General features: G+C 74.5%; 4 protein-coding genes across 4 annotated transcripts; 1 reads left to right on the forward strand and 3 right to left on the reverse strand.

Moving 5' to 3' along the window:
- Positions 1-107: 107 nt before the first annotated feature.
- On the forward strand, positions 108-6,301 carry AURANDRAFT_63003 (hypothetical protein; the record flags this gene model as incomplete). Its single annotated transcript, XM_009037241.1, has 2 exons — positions 108-3,635; positions 6,134-6,301. 2 exons carry the CDS (start codon positions 108-110, stop codon positions 6,299-6,301), a joined length of 3,696 nt encoding a protein of 1,231 aa, XP_009035489.1.
- A 2,078-nt stretch (positions 6,302-8,379) lies between these two features.
- On the reverse strand, positions 8,380-13,077 carry AURANDRAFT_71291 (hypothetical protein; the record flags this gene model as incomplete). Its single annotated transcript, XM_009037653.1, has 2 exons — positions 8,380-8,887; positions 9,590-13,077. Coding segments are annotated over 2 exons (3,995 nt in total), but the record flags the coding sequence as incomplete, so codon positions are not given.
- A 2,262-nt stretch (positions 13,078-15,339) lies between these two features.
- Positions 15,340-17,256, reverse strand: AURANDRAFT_36976 (hypothetical protein; the record flags this gene model as incomplete). Its single annotated transcript, XM_009037652.1, has 3 exons — positions 15,340-16,046; positions 16,191-16,745; positions 16,994-17,256. The coding sequence occupies 3 exons, from the start codon at positions 17,207-17,209 to the stop codon at positions 15,498-15,500; spliced, it is 1,320 nt and encodes a 439-aa protein (XP_009035900.1).
- A 238-nt stretch (positions 17,257-17,494) lies between these two features.
- Positions 17,495-18,020, reverse strand: AURANDRAFT_24094 (hypothetical protein; the record flags this gene model as incomplete). Its single annotated transcript, XM_009037651.1, has 2 exons — positions 17,495-17,800; positions 17,850-18,020. Coding segments are annotated over 2 exons (477 nt in total), but the record flags the coding sequence as incomplete, so codon positions are not given.
- Between the last annotated feature and the right edge of the window lie 4,354 nt (positions 18,021-22,374).

The following is a 22,374-nucleotide window of genomic DNA, read 5'->3' on the forward strand; positions in this document are numbered from 1 at the left end:
TACGGCGTAAGACCTCTTCAAGTCAACAATAAAGTCAACGTTTTGAAACAGTTTGCGGCAAACGATGATGGAGAGCATGGGCTGCCCGAGCTAGCATCGCAGCAACGATGGAGCAGCGCGCCGCGGCGCTGGAGCAGGCCATCGAGAAGGACCTCGCCGCGGTCGAGGCCAAGACGAAGGAGGGCCTGGCCAAGGCCGCCGGCGCCGCCAAGCTCACGGAGGATGAGATCGTCGAGGAGCTCGAGGACCTGCAGCAGGGCGTGCGCGAGACCATCGAGACGGACGACTTCGACATGGGCAAGACGCTCGGCGCGACGACCTACTTCTACATGGATTTCCTCAAGGCGCTCATGGTCGTCTGCTTCGTCGCGGGCTGCGCGTCGGTGCCGTCGATCCGCGGCTACCGCCGCGGCCGCTACTCGACGCGGACGCGGCGCGACCGCCAAAGATTCACCTTCCCCTCCATGTCGCCCTTCTGCATGGACTACGAGACGGTGACGGCGACGGCGGGCTGCGCGCACGGCCGCGCGGCGTGCGACGCGCGCTACGCGCCGCGGTGCGCGCTCACGCGGCGCATCGCGGCCGTCGACGCCGCGGCGACGGGCGTCGCCGTCGTGCTGCTGGCCATCTTCGTCGCGACGGTCGCGGGCAAGGCGCGGAAGATCGACGAGGCCGTGCAGACGCCGCAGGACTACAGCGTCATGGTCACGGACCCGGACGCGGACGCGGACGACGCGGACGAGTGGCGCCAGTTCTTCGCGCGGTTCGGCGCCGTGCGCGCCGTGACCATCACGCGCAACAACGCGAGGCTCGTCGGCGAGCTCGCGGGGCTCTGGCGGCTCCTCGCGAGCCAGGCGCTCGCGCGGCGCCGCGCGAGGGCGGCCGCGCTCGAGCGCCACGTCGCGCTCGCGCGGCGGCGCGTGCGCGCGCTCTGCGGGCTGCGCTACGACGTGTCCTGCGTCTTCGTCACCTTCGAGCGGGAGCGCGACCAGGTCGCGTGCCTCAACGCGCTCACCGTCGGCTCGTACTCCGCGCGGACGGACACGACGGGCGACCCCCGCGTGCGCAAGTTCCGGGGCCACAACGTGCTGCGCGTCAAGGAGGCGCCGGAGCCGCCGGACGTCGGCTGGCGCGAGCTCGGGAGCGTCGGCGGGGCGCGGTCGACGCTCCAAAAGTTCGCGACGGTCGCGACGGTCGCCGCGGCGCTCGTCGCCGTGTCGTCGACGATCATCCTCGTCGCCACGGTGCGCCGCTTCCTCATGCTCCCGTCCTGGGGCGACGGCGTCATCGTCGCCGTCGTCAACGCCATCCTGCCCCAGTTCTTCAAGGTCTGGTCGAAGACCTTCGAGGTCCACCGGACGGAGTCGAGCCGGCAGCGGTCGCTGCTCCGCCAGCTCTACGCCGCGCGCCTGCTCAACGGCATCGTCGCCGTCCTCGTGACGCCGCGCTGGACCCACATGCTCCGGCGCGACACGCTGAACCGCCTGCGGGACATCCTGCTCGCCGACGTCGTGACGTCGCCGCTCGCGCGCGTGCTCGTCGCGGAGGTCTTCTTCCGCTGGGACCTGAGCCAGGCCCAGAGCCGCTGGGGCCTCGCCGTCGCGACGCGGCTGCGGACCTGGAAGGACGGGCCGTTGGGCGACTGGGTACCCAGGACCGTGATCGACGACGGCGCGGCGTACGACGTCCTGCCGCGGTCGTTCTCCACGCTCGACGCGTCGCGGAAGCTGCTCGACGGCGACCTCGCGGAGCGGCTCGCGGACGCCGTCAAGGTCGTCATCAACGCGACCATGTACTCGCTCCTCTTCCCCGGCGGCTGGTTTTTGGGGCTCGGCGCGCTCGCGCTCAACTACGTCGTCGACAAGTACCTCCTGCTCCGGCGGCTCCGGCCGCCGCGCGCGCGGGACCCCCACATCGTCTCCGCGGCGGCGCAGGACCTGCTGTGCCTCGTGCCTTTGATGAAGTTCGGCGTGTCGTTGGCGCTGGCGGTCTGCTGGCCCTTCGACGAGGCCGTCGCGATGAAGGGCGGCGGCTTCCGCGTCGTCGACAAGGGCCTGCCCTTCGGGGAGATCCACGATTTGGTCGACGTGCTCAAGCTCGCGGCGAACAGCGCGCGCCTGCGGCCGCGCAACTGGATGCCCAAGGACCAGGTCATCGCCGTGCGGCTCTACCGCTGGGCCATCGTCGCGTCGTTCCTGCCGCTCGTGCTCCGCGGCGTCTACCTGCTCTACAAGCAGCACGTCGCCCTCCTCCGGGGCGACACGAAGCCCGAGGACCGGGGCCGCGCCCAGGACATCCCCTTCACGGAGGCGCGCGACGCGTCGCTCCAGTGCTACGTGCCCGTCGTCCACGCGGACGGCTTCGTTTTGTGCGAGTGCGCGAACGTCAAGTCCGTGCCCTTCGACCACCTGCCCAAGTTCGGCCTGCCCCACAGCACGCGCATCGCCAAGCTCCTGGACCGCACGAAGGAGCAGGAGGCCGCGCGGCAGCGCGAGCTCCGGCGGAAGAAGAGCCGGAAGAAGCCGCGGCTCGCGCGGAACGTGGCCGCGGCCTACGACCTGAGCCGCCTCCTCTGCACGTGCCTCGACCGGGACCGCGCGGCGACGGCGCGCAAGAGCCTGAGCCTCATCGAGTACTTCGAGCCGCCGCCGCCGCGGACGTGCGCGCCGCGGTGCCTCGCGGTCGTCCAAGACGACCGCGTCGCCGCGAGCCGCGAGGCCGTGCACGAGGCGCTCCTCGCGGACGTTGGCGACGCGCTGGGCCGCGACGCCACCGGCGCGGCGATCAAGGACGACGCGGACGTCGAGCGCGCGGCCTTCCGCGTCGCCGAGGGCCGCGCGTTCCGGCCGAGGAAGCCGAAGAGGAAGAAAAGGAAGTCGGGCGCGAGGACGCTCCCGGACTGGTCCCTCGCCGCCGCGGAGGCGTCGGACCGCGAGGACGCGCTCTTCCTCGACTTCGAGCGCTTCGTCGGTGCGGTGCACGACTGCGGCGCGTGCGCGTGCGGCGCGCTCCAGCGGAACCGCCTCGGCCGCCTCTTCAACGCGCTCGCGCGCGAGCGCGACGACCTCGTCACGGCCGCGCGCTTCGCGAAGCGCGTCGTCGCGGCCTACAAGGCCCGCCACGCGCCCAAGGGGCCGCCGCCGGGCCGGAAGCCGCCCGCGAAGCTCTACGAGGCCCGGGACCTGCCGCGGCTCGTGCTGCCGCCGGAGTTCCCCCACGTCGACGCGGAGGCGGACGACGAGGCGCGCGACGCCGCGCGCCACGTCCGCAACGCCGCGCGGGGGCGGCGGCGGCGCGGCGACCGGCGCGACCGGGACGAGACCTACGCGTCGCGCGGGTCCGCGCGGACGCGCGCGCGGCCCGCGGAGCGGCCCGCGGAGAAGGCCGTGGCGCTCGCGGCGGGCGACGACGCCTGGCTCGCGTGCCTGGACCGCGAGAACCGGCCGGACCGGCTCAACGGCGCCGCGGCGATCCGCGTCTTCACGCCGCGCGGCGCGCCGCCGCCGCCGGGCTGGCGGCGGCGGCCCCTCGCGCCGCCGGCGCCGCCGCCGGAGGACCGCGCGAGCGACGGCGGCTCCTGCCTGTCGTCCGTCGCCTCGTCGCGGCCGTCGGAGTACCGCTGGAAAGACGGCGAGGTCGAGGACGACGACTCCGACGACGACGAGAGCTCGCGAGGGACGCGGTTCGCGCGCGCGCCGCCCCCGCGGCGAGGCTTCACGCCCGCGGGCACGCCGCTGCGACGGTGGCGGTAAGGAGGTTCGCAACTTAGAGCCGCGTGATGTCCCGCCCGAAGATGGCCGTCTTGATCCAGTCGAAGGTGACGAGGACGCGGTTCCGCGTCGCGACCTGCTTGACGATGTAGACGGAGCGCCAGAGGAGGTAGGCGGCGCTCCCCGCGTAGGCGCCGACGCGGAAGTCGCCGACCTGGAGCTGGCTTAACGCCTCGCCGCCGCCGACGTAGGCGAGGAGCCCGAGGTTGAGGAACGCGAACGTCGGCGCGTCGCCGCAGCCGCGGAGCCGCAGCCACGCGGCCGCGGCGGACGCGTCGTCGGCCCGGAGCGTCGGCACGTCGGCCCGCAGGTCGTAGCGCCGGTTGAGGAGCCGCGCGACGAAGGCGCCCTGCTGCCCCGCGACTTGCGCCGTCTGCGGCACGGGCTCGGCGTCGCCCGGCGGCCTGCAAAAAGCCGCGTCGCCGACCGCGAAGACGTCGCGCGCGCCCGGGACGCGCAGCCAGGCGTCGACGCGGAGCCGCCCGTCGCGCGCGAAGGCCGACGCGGGGAGCGTGTCGCGGAGGTCGTCGATGAGGGGCTGCGGCGCCGTGCCGGCGCACCAGACCGCGAGCGCGCACGGGATCTCCTCGCCGCCCGCGAGCACCAACTCCCGCTCGCGGACCTCGTCGACGCGGCCGCCGAGCACGACGTCGACGCCGCGGCTCCGCAAGGCGCGGGCGGCCTCGCCCCGGAGCTCCTCGTCGAACTGCGGGAGGAGCTCGTCGCCCGAGTGGACGAGGACGACGGCGGGGGCGTCAGCGGGCAGCCGCGGGTAGAGGCGCGACACGTCGCCGACGAAGTCGCTGAGCTCGCCGGCAAGCTCGACGCCCGTCGCACCGCCGCCGACGACGACGAACGTGAGGTCGCGCTTCTCCGCGCCCTCTCTCGCGCGCGCGGCCCGCTCGAAGCGCTCGCCGATGGCCTCGCGCAGCCGCCGCGCGTCCTCGCAGTCCTTGAGCTTGTAGCAATGCGCCGCGGCGCCGGGGACAACGGCGTCGGCGACGCGCGAGCCGACGGCGACGACGAGCGCGTCGAACTGGAGGCGCAGGCTTCGGTCGCCGGGTTCGCCGAGCGCCGCGAGCGCCGCGTCGACGGTCTTCGCCTCGACGTCGACGCGCGTCGCGCTGCCCTCGAAGAACTCCACCAACGGGTTCGCACTTCGCACGGACTCGGTCATGGAGCGGTACTCCACGGAGCCCACGGCCGCGGACGCGAGCATGGGCGTGAACACGAAATGATTTCGAGGCGACACGACGACGACGCGATAGAGGCTCGCGTCGACGACTTTGATGAGCGCGTGGCTCGCCCATCCGCTGCCGAGGATGAGCAGCGTCGGCCGGCCGTCGTCGGGCGCGGCGGCGGCGTCGACGGGCTCCTCGCCGAGGCGACTCAAATGCATCGCCGCGTCTTCGAGCGTGTCGAGGACGCGGTCCACCAGCGGCGCAGCACTCCTGTGCGTGAGCGCGGGCCGTGGCGTCGTCTGGTGCACGAACGCGCTCGCACCGAGGGCGATGACCGTCCAAAATCTCCTCATCGCGTCTCAAGATCTCGTTTTTGGTGAGAATTACCACTAAGAAATCGCCAATCTCGACGGTTCAGGCTGGCCAGGAGCAATCAGGCTCGAAGTCCCGCTTTACCCGAGGTACCCCTCGACGAGGTAGGCGCGGGCCTCGTGGGTCGTCGGGGACACGGGCCGCTCGTAGCCGAGGATGGCGACGTTCTCGGCCTCCTCGAAGCCCGCGCAGGCGCCCGGCGCCGTCGAGGGCCGGCTCGAGGACCCGGTCGTGCGGACGAGGCCCACGGTGCGCTTGTCGAGCGTGCGGCAGGCGTCGTCGTCGAGGCGCCACTTGAAGGGCGTCTTGTAGGCCGCGTTCTTCATGGCCGCGGCCGTCAAAGCGTCGACGGGGTCGAGCTCCCAGGGGCTCCAGGGGAGCTTGGGCTGGGGCTGGACGACCTCGACGAGCGGCCGGGGCAGCCGCGCGCGGACCGCGTCGTCGTCGGCCTGCTCGAGGTGGTGGTCGTCGAGCACGGCGTCGCTGAGCTTCTTGCTCCGGCGCCGCTCGAGCTCCGCCTCGGCGCGCGCCTCGCGGTCGAGCTTCTCCGCCAGCGCCGCGGTCGCGCGCGTCGCGGCGAGGCGCGCGGTCTTGGCGCGCGCGTTCGTCGCGTGGGTCCGGCGGTCCATCTCCCGCGCGTCCACGAGGCGCATCGTCGTCCCGTACAGGCCCTTGTTCGAGAGGTGGCGCTGCGTCCGCAGCAGGCCGCTCATCTCCGGGTCGTCGACGCGGAGCCGCGCCTCGTCCGCCCGCAGCTTCGCGTCGTGCTCCAGGAGCCGCCGCCGCCGCAGGGGCAGCGTCGTCGCGTAGGTTGTCTCCTCGCTGAGCCAGTCCGGCGACCGGGGCCCGATCGCCGTCGTCCGCGTGCCCCGCCTCAGCGCGACGACGATGAGCGTGCGCCGGTCCGCCTTCGTGAGCAGGGACCACCACGACTTGCGCGTGCCCACGAAGCGCGCCAGGCCGGGCCCCCGCAAGTAGTCCGCGGCGTCGGCGGCCGAGAAGTGGAGGCGGCACGTCGGGTCCGTCGGCAGGTGGCCGTCGCGCTGGAGGCGCCGCAGGGCCTGGACGATGGGCTCGAAGCTCTCGGGCGCGACGCGCTGGGAGCCGAGCTCGACGAGCTCGCTCTCGCCCGGGGCCGCGCGCGCGCCGAGCACGGACGGCGACGTCGGCCGCACGCGGACCTTGTCGTCGCGGTCGCTGCCGAGCGCGCCCGTGGAGTCGAGCGCGCCGCTGAGGCCGTTCCAGCCGTAGCGGTGCAGGTACGTCAGCGCGAAGAAGTAGCGCATCCACGACGGCGTCGCCTTGGATCGCGGCCAGCCGCCGAAGCGCGGCGCCTCGATGGGCAGGTACTCCCACTGGACCTCCGTGGACCAGCCGCTGCCGTCGGGCAATAATTTCGGCGCCGGGAGCCGGTGGCCGCCGCAGGCGTTGACGAGGCCCGGGCAGCCCAGCGCCGTCCGCCGGTGGCTCAGAAAGTCCGGCGCGTCCTCCGTCGGCGGCTCCGACGGCGTCGCGATCGCGTGGGCCAGCACCGACGGCCGGTCCGGCGGCGCGCCCGCGTCCCGCAGCGCGAGCTGCTCCTCGGCGTCGGCCTCGGCGATGACGTTGAGCGCGCCGGGCCCCCGCTCCGCGAGCTCCGCGAGCTGCTCCGGCGTCATGGGCCGCTCCATCGTGTGGATGTTCAGGTGCGCCTGGCCTAAACCCATCTTCGGGTCCGGCCGCACGCCCATGCCCCGGGTGCTCGCGGCGCCGACGCGGCCCCGCGCCTTGGGCGAGAACTTCTCGACGCCCGCGGGCTTGCCCTTGCGCTGCGACGTCGGCGACAGGTACTCGTCCAGATTCGCCGACGAGCCCGCGCCGATGTACTGGCCGTGGCGGTTGTAGCCCTCGGTGGCCTGCGCGGCCTGGCGGTTCTGGAGCCGCCGGAGCGCCGTGAAGGGGCTGTTCGGGTTGCCCGCCGTCGCGTCCGCGAGCATCTTGCTCGACACGTAGGACTCGGAGATCTGGTCCATGGAGCTCCGCTCGACCTGGACGGGCGCGCGCGCGGGCTGGAACTTGGTCATCTTCTTCTCCTTGAGGGCCTTGCCGGAGTCGCGCGCGTGCTGGTCGACGACGCGGCCGTGCGCCGCGCGCGCGCGGGCATGGTCCCCGCCCCGCAGCAGGTGCTCCTCCGCGTTCTGCTCCTTGAACGCCTCGAGCTGCTCGCGGCGCATCGCCCGCGCGTCCGCGAGGTCGTCGAGGGGCGCGACCTCGTCGCCGCCGCCGTCGTCGTCGCCGCCGCCCTGCTCCGCCGCGCGGCGCTCGAGCGACGCGCGGCGCCGGTCCGCGTCCGTCTCCATGATGTCGTCGGCCGTCGTGTACTTGTTGGACCGGAGGCGCGGCGTCAGCATCTCCTGGCCGGGGTGCTGCCCGGGCTGGATCTCCCGGTGGTGGTGCGACGTGTTCGAGCCGCCGCTCTCGTAGGACCCGAGGCTCGCGTTGTCCGGCTCGAGGGCGCCCGCGGCCGCCGCGTTCTTGCTCCCGCCCGAGACCTGGGACCCGCCATCGGCGTCGTCGAAGACGAGCTCCTTTTGGCGGATGGACTGGCGGGACATGGTCGCGCTCCTCGTGCTCCCGGGCTACGCGCCGGCGGTATTCACGGCGCGATGGCCGTCTTCGGCGGCAACATCTCGCGCGCGCTATTGGTTTTGTGTCATCTTTAGCCTCAACATCCTCAAGGAGCACTTGCTCTCCGGGCTGCCTCGAACTCGTTTGAATCCTTCGTCGACGCGCCGCGCCTCATCAACTCGCGCTCACGGGCCGCGAGGGCCTCGTGCTCGTGCCTCTCGCAGCGTTCAAACTATGCCCATCGGCGCCCCCACCCCGGACAAGCGGCGGCAGCCGAAGGCGCCGTCGCGCGTCGCCGACGAGGAGGCCTTTGGCGTCGACGAGGCGCCGGCGGCGGCGGGCAGCCCGGCGGCGCCGGGCAGCCCGGCGGCGCCGGGCAGCCCCCCGGCGGCGGCGCCGGCGGCGCCGGCCTGGCTCAACAAGGACGGCCTCATGGCCTTCTACCGCACCTACAAGCCCGAGTACGCGACGGCGAGCCAGGTGTCGACGATCCTCGCCAAGTACAAGGGCCGCGAGCGCACCCTGGCGACGATGCTCGCCCGCAAGTACGGCCCCGCCTTGGTCGCCGCGGAGCAGCACGCCGTGCGCCTCGAGGTCGCGCGCCACGCGGCGCCCAAGCCTTCGGTCGCGTCGCGGCCCGCGCTCAAGCCCGCGAACGCGCCGGCGGCGGCGGCGCCGGCGCGCGCGGCGTCGCCGCCCGCGAAGGAGAACGCGCCGGCGGTCTCGCCGCGGCCGTCGCCGACGAACCCCGTGACGGAGTGGCTCGCGAAGCACGCCGTGCCCCGGAAGCCGCGGTCGCCGTCGCCGAACCCCTTCGTCGACGCCGCGCCGGCGACCGTGACGCCGCCGAGGCGCGCGCCGGAGAAGCCCGTCGACGAGGCCGCGTCGCTCGCGGCCGCGATCCGGTCCCTCGACGCGGAGCGCCGCGGCGGACCGCGGCGGGCCTGGCCCCGGGGCCTGCTCGTCGGCGCCCTCGTCGCCGCGGCGCTCGCGGCGCCGCGCTGGCGGCGCTGCGAGTGCCCGCCCGCGCCGGCGGCCGCGCCGCGCGCCGCTGACGAGGCCTCGGACCCGTTCTTGCTCCTCGACGCGCCCGTCGACGACGGAGCGTTGGTCCGACTCGACGCCCGCGGACTCGAGCGGCCGCGGGCCGGTGGAGTCCAACGGCACGCCGTCGTCGCCGTCGAGGTGGCGGACGTCGGCGAAGCCGCCGTCGCGGACGTCGAGGCCGCGGAACCCGAGGCCGTCGCCGAGGAGATCACCGTCGCGAAGGAATTCGCGCCCGCGCCGCCGCCGGCCTCAGTGGCGACGCCCCAGGCGCGGGGCGTCGTGCGGAAGATCGCCTCGCACGGCCTCATGATGGTCTGCGGCGCGGTCCTCGGCCCGCACGTGCGCGGATCCGCGATCGCGGCCAGGGTCGTATCGATGCTCGCGCCGCGGCTCGCGAAGCTCGGGCCGCTCCTCGGAATCGCCAAGGCCCGCGTCGGCCCCGTCGTCGCGGCGACGTGGGCGCGCGCGCGCGGCATCGAGGCCTGCATCGTCGTCCCCTGAGCGTCCGTCTTCTTCTTATCACGCTAGTTAGCCGCGGCACAGGGGCCCCGGATCCATATTGAAGTCAACGCGATGACCACCTCTGCGAGGAACCCACATTAGGGCACGTACCGCGACGTCGCGGGCGCGTGCGCGAGGTTCTCCTCGCCCAGCGGCGACCGCGGCGGCGCGGGCGCGAGCGCGAGCGGCGCGCGGTCGCCCCCCGGCGGCGGCGCGTTCTCCAGCAGCAGCGGCGGCGGCGACAACGACCGGCTGCCGTACTTGGCCTTGTCGAGCGCCACGGCCGTCGCGCCGTGCGTCTTCCGGAGCTTGGCGAGCTCGCCCGCGGCCGCGTCCGCGCGCGCGCGCTCGCGCTCCGCGCGCTTCTCCCACTTGCGGAGCGCGGCCGCGTGGTCCGCCTTGACCCCGTCCAATTTCGCGAGCCAGTCGCCGTGGTCGAGGGCGTGCTTGGCGCCCTCGAGCTGGACCGTGCGCGCGACCTCGTCGCGCTGGACGGCGTCGAGCGCGCGGAGCGCGGCCGCGTGCTTCTCGCCGTCCGCCGCGCGCGCCGCGTCCGCGGCCGCGGCCGCCTCCAGCAGGCCCGCGGACGTCTCCGCGAGGCACTTGCGCCCGTCCTCGAGGGCCGCGAGCACCGCGGGCTTGTCGCCGACGGCGAAGACCGTCCGCAGCTCCTGCGCGGTCGCCGCGACCGCGCGCGCCTTCGCGAAGAGCGCCTTCCGCGACCGCGAGTGGAGCGCGAGGCCCCGGCGCGCGGCGTCGCGCGCGTCCTCGGCGCCCGCGAGCGTCGCCCGGAGCGCGACGACGTCGCCCTTGACCTCGCGCGCCTCGAGGAGGTCCTGCTTGAGGTCGTCGCACTTGGCCCGCTGCGAGTCGCGCGCGTCCCTCAGGCGGTCGCGCTCCTCGGCCCAGGACTTGCTGAGCGCCTCGAGCTCCCGGGCCTTGACGGCGTCGGCGGCGGCGCGGTCCTTCAACAGCTGCTCCGCGGCCTCGAGCGCCTTGGCCGTCTCTTCGGCGCTGCGTTTTTTCGCGGCCTCGGCGGCGTCCGCGGCCGCGGCGAGCTCCGCGCGGAGCTCGGCGCTCTCCTCGGCCGCGCTCTCCGCCGCGGCCCGGCTCGACGCGAGGGCCGCCGCGGCCTCGGCGAGCTTCGCCCGGAGGCCCGCGGCGTCGCCCGCGGCGCGCGCCGCCTCGGCCTCGGCGTCGCGCGCCGCCGCGGCCGTCGCCGCCACCGTCTCCCGCGCCTCGTCCCGCGCCGCCGCGGCCGCCGCGGCCTCGCGCGCGAGTTTCGCGCCCTCGGCGCGCAGCTCCTCGACGGCGTCCTCCGTCGCGGCGCGCGCGTCGCCGGCCGCGGCCTTGGCGCGCCGCTCCGCGTCGGACTTTTCCGCGCGCGCGGCCTCGAGGTGGCGGCGCAGCTCCTCGCTCACCGCGTCCGCGCGCCGCAGGGCCGCCTCGGCCTCCTCGAGGCGCTCCTCGACGTCGCCGACGGCCTCGCGCGCGGCCGCGGCGCGGCCGTCGGCCGCGGCCCGCTCCGCGCGCGCGGCGCGCGCGTCCGCGCGCGCGGCCTCGGCGTCGGCCCGCGCCTCCCGCGCCGCGCCCTCGGCGTCGTCGCGCCGCGCGTCGGCCTCCCGGGCGGCCGCGGTCGCCGCGGCCGCGGCGTCGCGCGCGGTCGCGGCCGCGGCGACGTCCGCCTCCGCGGCGTCGAGGTCCCGGCGCAGCGCCTCGGCCTTGCGCCGCGACGCCTCGGCCTTGCGCTTCGCCTCGTCGGCGGCGGCCCGGAGCGCGTCCGCCGCGGGCACGCGCCGCTCCGCCGCCGCCAACGCCTCGCGGAGCGCCGCGGCCTCGCCGGCGTCCGGCCGGCCGTCGAGGTCCTCGCGCAGCGCCGCGGCCTCGGCGCGCGCCGCGTCGAGGTCCGCGCGCAGGCTCCGCGCGAGCTCCATGCGCACGGGGCTCCGCTCCCGCGCCGCGCGGAGCCGCTCGCGCAGCTCGCCGAGCTCGCTCCGCATGGCCTCGCTCGGCGACGCGGGCGCCTGCGCCTCGACGACGCGCGGCCGGTCGCGCAGCGCCTCGAGCTCCGCGTCGCGCGCGGCCACGGCGCGCCGGAGCGCCTCGCGGTCCGACGCGGCGGCCTCGAGCTCGGCCCGGAGCGCGCGGGCGTCGTCTCGGAGGTCGGCGACGTCCGCGTCCCGGGCGTCGTCGTCGCGGTCCGGGACGTCGTCGCGGTCCGCGGCGCGCCGGGGGGGCGCGCCGGCCTCGCCGCGGAGCCGCTCCATCCCTTCGTACTTCGCCCGCGCGTCCTCCGCGTCGGCGCGGAGCCCGGCGATGACGCCGTCCTTCGCCCGCGCCTCCGCGCGGAGCCGCGCGAGCTCCTCGCCGGCGTCGTCGCCGGCGCGGCGGGGCGCGGACGACGGCGCCGCGAGGTCGACGGCCGCGCGCGGCGACGGCGGCGCGCGCCGGAGCCCCGCGACCTCCGCCCGGAGCGCGTCGCCGGCCGCGAGCGCGCGGTCCCGGTCGCGGCCCGCGGCGTCGAGCGCGGCCTCGAGGTCGGCCACGCGCGCCGCGAGCCGCCGGTCCGCCGGGCCCCGCGCGTCGCGCCGCGCCGCGTCGAGGTCGCGCGCGAGGTCCCGCCTCTCCCGCGCCTCGGCCTCGAGGCGCGCCCGGAGCGCGGCGACCTCGTCGCGCGCGCGGGCCAGCGCGTCGCTCTCCGCCAGGGTGCCCTCGTCCGCGGAGAGGCCCGACTCGTCGCCGCCGCCGCCGCCGCGGAGCACCGCGTGGTCCAGCGCGTCCGCGGACGCGCGGCCTCGGCTGTCGTCGTCGCGCGCCGCGAGGCGCGCCTCGGCGGCGAGGGCCCGCGCCTCGGCGGCGGCCCGCGCGCGCCGCTCCTCGGCGAGGGCCGCGTCGCCCGCGTCGCGCGCGGCCTTGGCGCGCGCGTCGAACGCCGCGGCGGCCTCGTCGCCCGCGTTCCGCGCGCGCGCGGCGCGCTTCCGCTCGTCCTCGTAGTCCTCCGCGGCGCGGGCCGCGCGGCGCTCCGCCGCGGCGGCCTCGCAGCGCGCCTCGTCGGCGGCCTCGAGCGCGAGGCGCGTCGCCGCCTTGGCGTCGTCGGCCTCGCGCTGCGCGGCGACGGCGGCCGCGCGCTCCTCGGCCGCGCGGCCCAGGGCCTCCTTCGCCGCGGCCGCGGCGGCGTCGCACTTGTCCTGGAGGGTGGCGCGCGACGCCTCGTCCGGCGCGGCGTCGTCGGGCGCGCCGCGGTCGCCGCGGCGCCGCCGGAGCCGCTCGTACTTGGCGCGCGTCCTCGCCTCGGCGTCGCGCGCGTCCTCGAGCAGGTCCTTGAGCCGCGACCGCTCCTTGGCGGCCTGCGCGAGCCGCTGCTGCGCGTCCGCGAGGGCGCTCGACGCCTCGCGCAGCGCGTCGTCCCGCGACTCCCGCGACCGCGACGCGAGCTCGATCGCGCGCGCGACGTGCTCCGCGCCCATGGCCTTGTGCGTCGCCAAGGCGGCGCGCTCTTCTGCTGCGTTGACGCGCTCGATGAGGCGAGACTCTCGGACTTCGTCCATGCCCATGGTGGCGCCCGAACCGCAGAGCCAACCGTGTGCTTTGCGGCGCGCGACGCCCGAATGCCACAGCCCAAACCGTGTCCGGCGCGCCGGCGAGGCGGCAAGATGTGTGCAGCCCAGACCGGGTGGGAGCTGCCCGCTGCGCCGGTTCGAAGCGCGTCGGCGCTGCGCACGAGGGCTGCCCGGGAAGCGGCGCTGCACCCACCGCACGAGGGCTGCCCGCCGCGTTGGAAGCGGCGCTGCACCCACCGCGCCGCGTTTGCCATGGGCGACGCGCACGACGAGAAGCCGTGGCGCCAGCGGCCGCCGGCCAAGGCGCTGTGCATGGAGGACGTCTTCGCCGAGCGGCCCGTGGCCATGCACCTGCCGCCGTCGATCCTCAACCACATCCCGCTGCGCGGCTGGCACCGCCACGTGATATTGAGCGGCGAGGTGCTCGGCCCGTCGGCCGCGTGCGTCACGCACTGGGCGCCCTTCGACGCGGCGTCCGAGGACCCGACGGAGCGGCGGCTCCTGCGGAGCGCTGCGGAGGTCAAGGAGTGGCTCGCGAACTGCAACGCCCAGTCCTACCTGCCCCGCTTCGACTTCGGCGTCGCGAGCTGCCTGGGCCACTGGCCCGTCCTCGAGCGCGACACGCTCGTCACCGAGGCGAACGGCGGCGCCGTGCCCGCGTGCCTCGGGCAGCTGCCGCCGCGGTCGTCGGGCCCCCACTACAACGACAGCCGCAAGTTCGACGAGTACGAGATCTACGTGGCGAACGCGCTCGGGTTCCCCATCGACCGCTACTTCGAGTACATCGACGAGGCGAGCTTCAAGTTCACGCACCACCCGTACCTGAAGACGCTCCGCCACAGCGTCCAGCAGGACATCGCGCGCCAGTGCCGCGACGAGCAGGCGAAGCGCCGGGGCGCCGACGACCTCTTCGAGCGCGCGGAGCCGGCGTCCCGGCATGATCTTTTCGGCCCACGGGGAGAACGTAGGCGAGAAGCGGCTCTGCTACCGCCACGCGCTCAACGCGAAGCACGGCCGCGCCGCGCCGCCGCGGGGCTCCGCGAGCAACACGCCCCGCGGCCCGCCGACGGAGGAGGGGAACCTCGCCCTGCTCGCGGGCAGCCTCGACATGCGCGCGGGCGGCGCCTATCGTTCGCCGTTTGGAACCTCGAACGCGACCGCTCCGCAGGCTCGCGGGCGCGCACGGCGAGACGAAGCACGACGACGACGGCGGCGACGGCGGCGAGCCCGTGTCCCTGCTGCTGACGCCGTCGGCGCTCGTGCGGCCGGGCATGAACCTGCTGTACCACGCCGCGGGCTGCTTCGACCGCGACGAGCTCCTCGCGAGCACGCCGCACGTCGCGGAGCTCCGCGAGGACGTCTTCCAGTTCCCGCTGCTGACGCCGGAGTACTGCGCCCACCTCGCCCACGTCGCCCTCGCGTTCCGCGACGCGGCGCAGAGCCTGAGCTCGGCGACGCTCGGCGACGGCGCGACGAAGCCCGCGCGCGTCTGCGTCGACAAGCTCGGGCTCACGGAGGACGTCGCGTCCGAACTCTTGGCCCGCGTCGTGCGGCCCCTGGCGGCGCGGCTCTACCCGGACCTCGGCGGCGCGTCCCTGGACCACCACGTCGCCTTCTTCGACGGCCGCGGCGCCATCGTCAAGCGGCAGACCTCCATGGACATCCCCGGGAGCCGCGAGCCGACGGGCCTCGACACCTACGCGTACCGCCTCGAGGACGAGGCGGAGGTGACGTTGGATATCTGCCTGCGGTCCCGGGCGACGGAGGACCGGGTCCGCAGCCGCTACCTCCACGGCAGCGACGCGGTGCCCGTCGGTGTCGTCGAAAACTCTCGTCTCGACTGATTTTTGGACGAGCGACCCTCATGATCTGGCTCCAGTCTTCCTCTCTCGAAGGAGAGCACGTTCGTACACGGTTTTATTGCCACGCAGGTGCCCGTCGAGCCGCCGACGGAGGTCAGCCACCACGCCGTCGGCGCGGCGCTCCTCTACCGGGGCGACGAGCGCCACAGCCGCGTCGTCGGCGGGCCCGAGGAGCTCCACCTCGTGCTCTGGTGCCGGTCGTCGCAGCACCGCGACCTCTACGCCTACACGGGCGACGAGGACATCCGCCTCTACGGCCCGCTCGCGCACGAGTACAACGAGCCGGGCGTGCCGGGCCCGGGCGACCACGACGGGTCCCTCACGCGCAAGCCCTTCGACTTCAAGGGCTACCCGGAGCCCCCGCCGCCGCCCATCGCGCCGGGCACGCACGCGCTCGACGCGTCCGTCCTCAAGTTCTCCGACGAGGACGACGGCGACTGGCGCGTGACGTACTAAGAAGATGGGTGTGTACCCGCGGGGGCCCTCGAAGGACTCTTCGGCCGGCTTGCGAAGAGGAGGCCCGCGCGCGGCGACGGGGATTGGAAACAGGGGGGCGGGAGTTCGAGCGAGAAGCGGGATGGTTCCGGTTCGGGGCCGCTACTTGTTTCGCGAGAGCACGATGTAGCAGACGGAGATCAGGGCGTCGCGGGCCTCCGAGTCCGGGGCGACGCGGCAGATGGCGTCGACGGCGCGCTGCGCGTGGAAGTGCGCGAGCTTGCGGCTGAGCTCGAGGCCCCGCGACGCGCGCACCGTCTCGTACGCGCGCGTGACGTCGCCGTCGCCCTTGAAGCGGCGGTCGATGAGCGGTCGGAGCTCGGGCAGGTCCTGGGCCGCGTAGAGGATCGGCGCCGTCGCCAGGCCGAGGCTCAGGTCCGCGCCCGCGGGCTTGCCCAGGTCGTCGCTGTCGACGACAAAGTCGAGGACGTCGTCGACGATCTGGAACGCGAGGCCGAGGTGGTAGCCGTACTCCTCGGCGGCGCGGGCCGTGGCGCTGTCGAAGTCGTGGCCCGCGAGGAGCGCGCACGACTTGGACGCGTCGCAGATGAGCGACGCCGTCTTGTAGTACGACTTCCGGAGGTACAGTTCCATCTCCTTCGCGTCGCGCGCGGCGATCTCCGATTTTTTCTGCTTGCCGTCCTTGCCCAGCTTCAGGGCCGCGAGGGCGCGCTCGAAGAAGGACGGCTTCGCCTCCGGGGCCGCCGCGGGCGCGTCGCGCGACTCGTCGCCGTCGGCCGCGGCCTTTTTGTCCGCCGCGCCGTTCGACTTGATCTGCATGATCTCCCCCGAGACGAGGGAGTCGAGGGCCTTGGCCATGACCTCGACGACCTGCTTGTGCTGGAGCCGCGCGAGCAGCACGGACGCGCGCGCGAGCAGGTAGTCGCCGGAGAGCACCGCGACCTTGTTCGAGTACATCTTGTGGATCGCGTCGCCGCCGCGCCGCGTGTCCGCGTCGTCGAGCACGTCGTCGTGGATGAGCGACGCGACGTGGATCATCTCCGTGATCTGGCCCAGGCGGTCCTGCTTGGCCTTGCACGTCTCGGCGTCGTCGCGCGCGTGGACGACGGGGAGCGCTTTCGCCATGAGCGCGACGATCGTCGGCCGGAACCGCTTCCCGTGGCGCTGCTCGAAGAACATGGTCGCCGCCTGGGAGAGCACGGGGTTCTCCGTCTCCACCAGCGCCTTGACGTTGTCGCTAAAGGGCGTCAGCTCGTCGCGGCAGAGCGCGAACGGGTCCGCGATCGGCGGGCCGCGCGCGAGGTCGATCGTGTGCGCCTCGCTGTTCGCGGGGCGGCCGGCGGTCACGTCGCTCAGGCGCAGGTCCATGGTCGGGAGCGTGGCGTACACCTAGGGGCGGGGGGGTGTCTTTCGACGCGCGCTCGGCGTCCCGTGCCGGCGCTCTCGCGTTCGATGGGGCGGGGGTGTTTTTGACGCGCGCTCGGTGTTCTCGGGCGTCTTTGACGCGCGCTCGGTGCTCTGTGCTGGCGCTCTCGCTCTCGAAGGGATGGGGGGCGTTTTTGGCGCGCGCTCGATGTTCTGTGCTGGCGCTCTCGCGCTCTGAGCGAGAGCGCGCGTCGGCGGACGCGGGAGCGCACGTCGACGCTCCGCAGCGGGGACGACTCGGCCTTCGCGTCGCCCTCGGCGACCTTCGGCAGCGTCGCGGCCTTCAGCGCGCGGACGCCGCGCCGGGCGCGCGGCGTAGTGGACATGCTCGAGCTCTGACCTGGCGCCAAGTAGCCCAGCGTGCCCGTGTTCAGCGTGACCGTGCATGAGACGATCGCGAGCGCTGCGCGCATGTGCCAGCGCGCCATCGCTGGGAATGAGCGCCCGAAACAGGGCCACGAGACGAGGCCGCTTCCCCGCAATCTGCCAATAGGCCGGACTGAGTCGACACGCTCTTGAGTCCTTTGCTGGCGGGATCGGCCGCTGCAACTTGAGTCAAGGTTTGTGTAGAACTCATGTTGAATACGGACGCGGAATGGCGACATAACGCGGGGGGCTTCGCTCCAGCCGACACTCTCGCCACAACTGTTAAGGCGGCGTCCCCGATGCGCGCGCGAGCGGCGGCGCGGGGTCGATTTTTCTATGTGCATGGGTCAGTCGAGGTACATGACCGTGACGATCTTGTCCATCTCCTTGGCCTCGTCGGCGGCGCGGACGACGTTGTTCGAGTCGTGGAAGGCGAAGGCGACGAGCTGGTCGACCGTCGTGATGAGCTTGCGGTTGCAGCGCTTCGAGGCGACGTCGAGCGTGAGCGCGTCGTTCTCGGGCATCTCGACGACCTGCACGACTTCCTTGATGAGGTCCTGGCTGTCCTCGGGCTGCTGCTTGAGCGACTGGGGCAGGATCACCGTCAGCAGGTCCGTCGAGTTCGCGCGGAGCGCGCCGCGGATCGCCGCCGCCTAAGAGACGGGGGGCGATGAGACGGGACGCTTCGGACGCGCGTCGGACGCCGCGGCGCGCGTTCGTGCCCGACGCGCCGGACGTGTAGACGTGGTTCCCGGAGAGGACGAGCGCGTAGGAGAGGAGCTCGATGATCTGCTGGTGGAGGTAGGAGCAGTGCCTCGTGCCGAGGATGCACACCTTGCGCGGGCCCTGGCCCTGGATCTCCCGGAGCTCGCGCCTGTGTGTGGTTACGAGGGTCTTCGCCGGTGTCACTACTCGAAGAGACGCGGTACGCCGCACAGCATGTCCTCGATACCGATCTGCTTCTCGACTTTAATCTGCGGAGCGCCGACGTCCGTCGACTTCTCGAGCGTCGTCACGCGCGAGTCGCCCTCGAGCGGCGCCCGCTCCCGGTCCCGCGCCAGCGCCTCGGCGGGCGGTGCGGCGGCGGCGTCGCCCGCGCCCGCGGGTCGTCGCTCCGCCGGCGCGGCGGCGGCGGCGGCGGCGTCGACGGAGCTCGACAGGTCGTCGCCGCGGCTCGCGCGCGGCAGCAGCGCGCCGGACCGCGGCAGCCGCCGTCGCGCGGGGGCGATCCAACGGTTCGTTTTTGCGAGCGGCGCGCGCGCGGTGCGGTCCGCCGCGAGCGCGAGCGCATAGAGGAATAGAGCGACCATATTCCAAAGGACCAAACTCGCGAGCGGTCCGGCTGCGAGAACGCGGACGCCGCGCCGCTTCGCTGGGTCGACGGCCCGGGTTCCAAGCGAACTAGGCCGCTCCGATCGCTCGGGCGCCGCACGCGCAACGGGCACTGGCCGCGCGCGCGCTCCGCCGGTTCGAGTGGTGCCAGCAGCCGCCGATCCAGTGTCGGAAATGGCGCGCCGACCCCCGGCGACGATCGCGACGGCGACGCGGGCGCGCTGCGAGCGAGCCTCCAGACAACACCCGCGAGAAAGCTTACGCGCCGCGCGAACTCCCCGGCCGTCGGCGCAGGCGCGGCGGCCGTCGGCGCAGGCGCGGCGGCGAGGCCGGCGGCGGCGCCCCGTCGCTCGGCGCGTCGACGAGGGCCGCGGACGACGTGAAGCGCCGGCGGAGCTTCGGCGGCCCGCAGAATTTCATGAATTTCTTGCTACAGTCGAAGATGACGAAGGCGTTGAAGATGCCCATGATCGACAGCACGAGCGCGCCGCAGGCGCGCATGCGCGGCTCGCCGTCGAGCGCCGCGAGGAGCCGCCGGCCGACGACGACGTAGCGGAACCCCCGCGACCAGAGCACCGCTCCGAGCGTCACGGACACGGACATTTGCATCCGCCGGAACTGGGCCGGCACGTCGAGGTCCAGCGTGTACCCGTAGAGCTGGAAGAAGCCCGCCCAGAACGCCGCGAACTGCAGGAGCATGATCATCTCGTGGTAGTCGCGGCTCCCGCGGTGGCGGAGGTTCATCGGCACGACCATCAACTGGCCCATGAGGTGGTGGCCCGCGAGGATGAGCACGAGGTTCCGCGGGTTGCGTTTCCGGCCCCGTTCGCCGCCGAAGAGGAGCTGGCCGCCGCGCGAGACGATGTCCGACACCTCCCAGCCCGCCTCGCACAAGCCGCCGTGCATGGCGAGGGAAGTAGCGAGAGCTCCGGCGCCGCCGAGCACCGACGGCAGGCAGAGCGCGCCGCCGACGAGGTGCTGGCAGAGCACCGCGCCCACGAAGAGCGTGAGGTCGAAGGCCTGCTCGCGCGTGAGGTCGACGTAGTAGCCGCTTCGGAACGTCCGCTGCGACAGGAACGTGAAGTCGTGCACGTAGGGTTGCTGCTTAAGGTACGCGCCGAGCCGCGCCGACGCCTTCTCGACGAAGGCGTACCAGAAGAGCGCGTAGATCACCACAAGGATGAGCTGGATCTCGACCGTCGACTCGGCGGCTAAGAGCCGGCCGACGAGCGCCATCTCGAGCGATTCTGATGCGTTTGCGCGTCGAGACTCTCCGTTCTTGCGAGTGGATCACTCGCCGGCGAGGATGTGCGCGGTTAGCGACTCTTGCGCCCAAAAATGCCACAAATCTACCACAAAAATATTTTAGCCTCAAAATCCGCCCAAGGAGGCGTCCAAGGAGGAATCTGCCCACAAAAAACACACTAGTCTACTCCAGAGCGCCGCCCGCGCCGCCGCCGAGGACCCCGCCAGACAGGAAGAAGACGACGACCATGAGCGCGTTCGCGCAGGTCGTCGGCCGCGGCCGCGCCGGCGCGGCGACGTCGTCGCTGCGGCGCCGATCCGCGCGGAGCCGCACCAGCTCGCCCTCTTTCAGCTCGAGATTGTGTCTCTCGACTTCGAGGGCCTCCTGGAGCCGGAGGAGCGCGTCCCGGGACCGCGCCGCCTCGCGCCGCTCCGCCTCGAGCGCGGCCTCGGACGCTCGCCGCGCGTCCGTCGCGGCCGCGAGCTCGTCGCGGAGCGCCGCCTCCGCGCGGCGCGCGGCCTCGAGGGCCGCGCGCTCCCGCGCCCGCGCCTCCTCGAGCCGCTCGTCGGCCTCGCGGCCGTCGGACGCCCGCGCGGCCTCCTCGGACAGCCGCGCGGCCTCCTCGGACAGCCGCGCGGCCTCCGCGTCCGCGCGCGCCTCCTCGGCGTCGGCGCAGGCCTCGACGACCGCCGCGCGCGCCGCGTCGGCCGTCTCGCGCGCCGCCTCGCTCGCCGCCAGGTCGCGCCGCAAAGCGCCCAGCGCCCGCTCGAAGAGCTCGCAGGCCTCCTCGCGCGACTCGAGTTCGCGCCGCGTTGCTTCCAGCGACGCCTCAACCACCTCGACGGCCGCGTCGCGCTCCGCGAGCTCGGCGCGCAGCCCCGCGGCCGCCGCGCGCGCCGCCGCGGCGTCGGCCTCGGCCGCGCGCGCCGCGGCCTCGAACGGCGCCTCGGCCGCGTCGCCGTCGTCGTCGTCGTCGGAGAAGAGGTCGTGGCTCCCGAAGCGCGCCGCGTTGAGCGCCGCCTCCTCGGCCCCGTGGTCGTGCGCCTCCGCCGTTTCCGCGGCGACCTCGGCGCGCGTCCAGCCCGTCGCGCTCGTCCGGACGTTGACGAAGTACGCGCGCCCCTCGGCGTCGGCCGCCTCGACGACGCCGTCGGCGTCCGGCGCCGGCGCCGACGCGCCGAGCGCCTCGTCGAGGGTCCAGTGCGTCGTGCCCGTGCGCGCGTTGTGCCAGAACTCGGTGCCGTCCTCGTCCGCGTGCCGCGACACCGGGTCGTCGCCGGCCGCCTCCTCCGGCGCCGGCGCCGCGGCCGGCGACGCGGCGGCCGGCGCTGCCTGGTGCTTCGTCGCCGGCGGGCTCGAGGCGCGCTCGAGCTTGCCCTTGAGGTCCAGCGCCACCAAGGGGTCTTCCCGCGGCGGCTCGCCCTCGAGCGGCACGAGCTTGCTCTTGCGCAGGTCCAGGCTCGTCACGAGCACGTCCGGCGAGAACGAGAGCCGCCGGCGCCGCGTCGGCGACCGCTTCGTGCCGGACGACGGCTTGAGAATGCGAGGGGCCGGCATGCCTCGATCAGCAGCCCCGGGCCCTTTCAAAAAAAAGATCACCATGCACTTCAAGTTACTCGGGCGGCGTCATGTACGAGCAGCCCAGAGGGAGGTCGCGGTGACTGGTGCTCGCGTCCTCCCTCCGAAGCCGCCCCGTTGTAAACATGCTGCTCTTCAACTTGGCAAGCTATTACTCGAGCCGCGGGAAGGGCGGCGACGCGGCGAAGCGCGCGGAGGCCCGGAACAGGTCCGCGGCGCTCGAGCTCGACTCGAAGTCGATGGAGCGGAGCTCCGCGCGGCAGGCGAGGAGCTCGTGCTTCGGGTGCCGCGCGATCGCCGGGTCCTCGGCCTCGCGGTAGCGCGCGGCGACGGCGGCCTCGCGCTTCGCGATGGCCGTGCGGCGGGGGTCGACGGGCGGCGGCGACGCGCCGCGCGCGGAGAAGAAGGGCGTCGCGGCGCCGCGCGCCGGCCGCCGCGCCGGCGTCGCGCCGGACCGCGCGCGGCCCGCGAGCTCCGCGGACGCGCGCGCGGCGACGAGCGCCTCGCGCGCGGCGTCGGCGATGGGCCCCCGCGACGACGACACGGAGCCGAGGTCGAAGGACGACGCCGACGACAGGGACCGCGCGTCGTCGTCGTCGTCGCCGGGCGCCGCGGCGGCCGGCGGCGGCCGCGCGGGCGCCGGCGCGGGCCGCCGCCGCCGCTCGGGCGCCGGCGCGACGGGCGCGGGCGCGGGCGCCTGGACGGCCTGGGCGAGGTGCGCGAGCTCGGACGCGAGGTCCACGAGGCCCCGCTGCTGGAATCGCTGCTCGGCCTCGATGGCCTTGACGATGTCCTCCGTGTCGTCGGCCGCGGGCGTCGGCGGCGACAGGGGCGACAGGCGCGGCGGCGACGCGGGCCGCCGCCGCAGCACCGACGGCGACACGGACCGCCGCCGGCCCGGCGACGGCCGCCGCGCGGCGCGCGCGGCGACCGCGGCGTCGCGGCGGTCGTCCGCGTCCGCGTCCGCCGACGGCGACCGGTCGCGCCGCGGCGTCGGCGACGCGGAGCGGTGGCGCGACCGCCGCTGCGGCGTCGGCGACGCGGAGCGGTGGCGCGACCGGCGGCGCGGCG

Source organism: Aureococcus anophagefferens (assembly GCF_000186865.1).
Source record: "Aureococcus anophagefferens unplaced genomic scaffold AURANscaffold_6, whole genome shotgun sequence".
Lineage (NCBI taxonomy): Eukaryota > Pelagophyceae > Pelagomonadales > Pelagomonadaceae > Aureococcus > Aureococcus anophagefferens.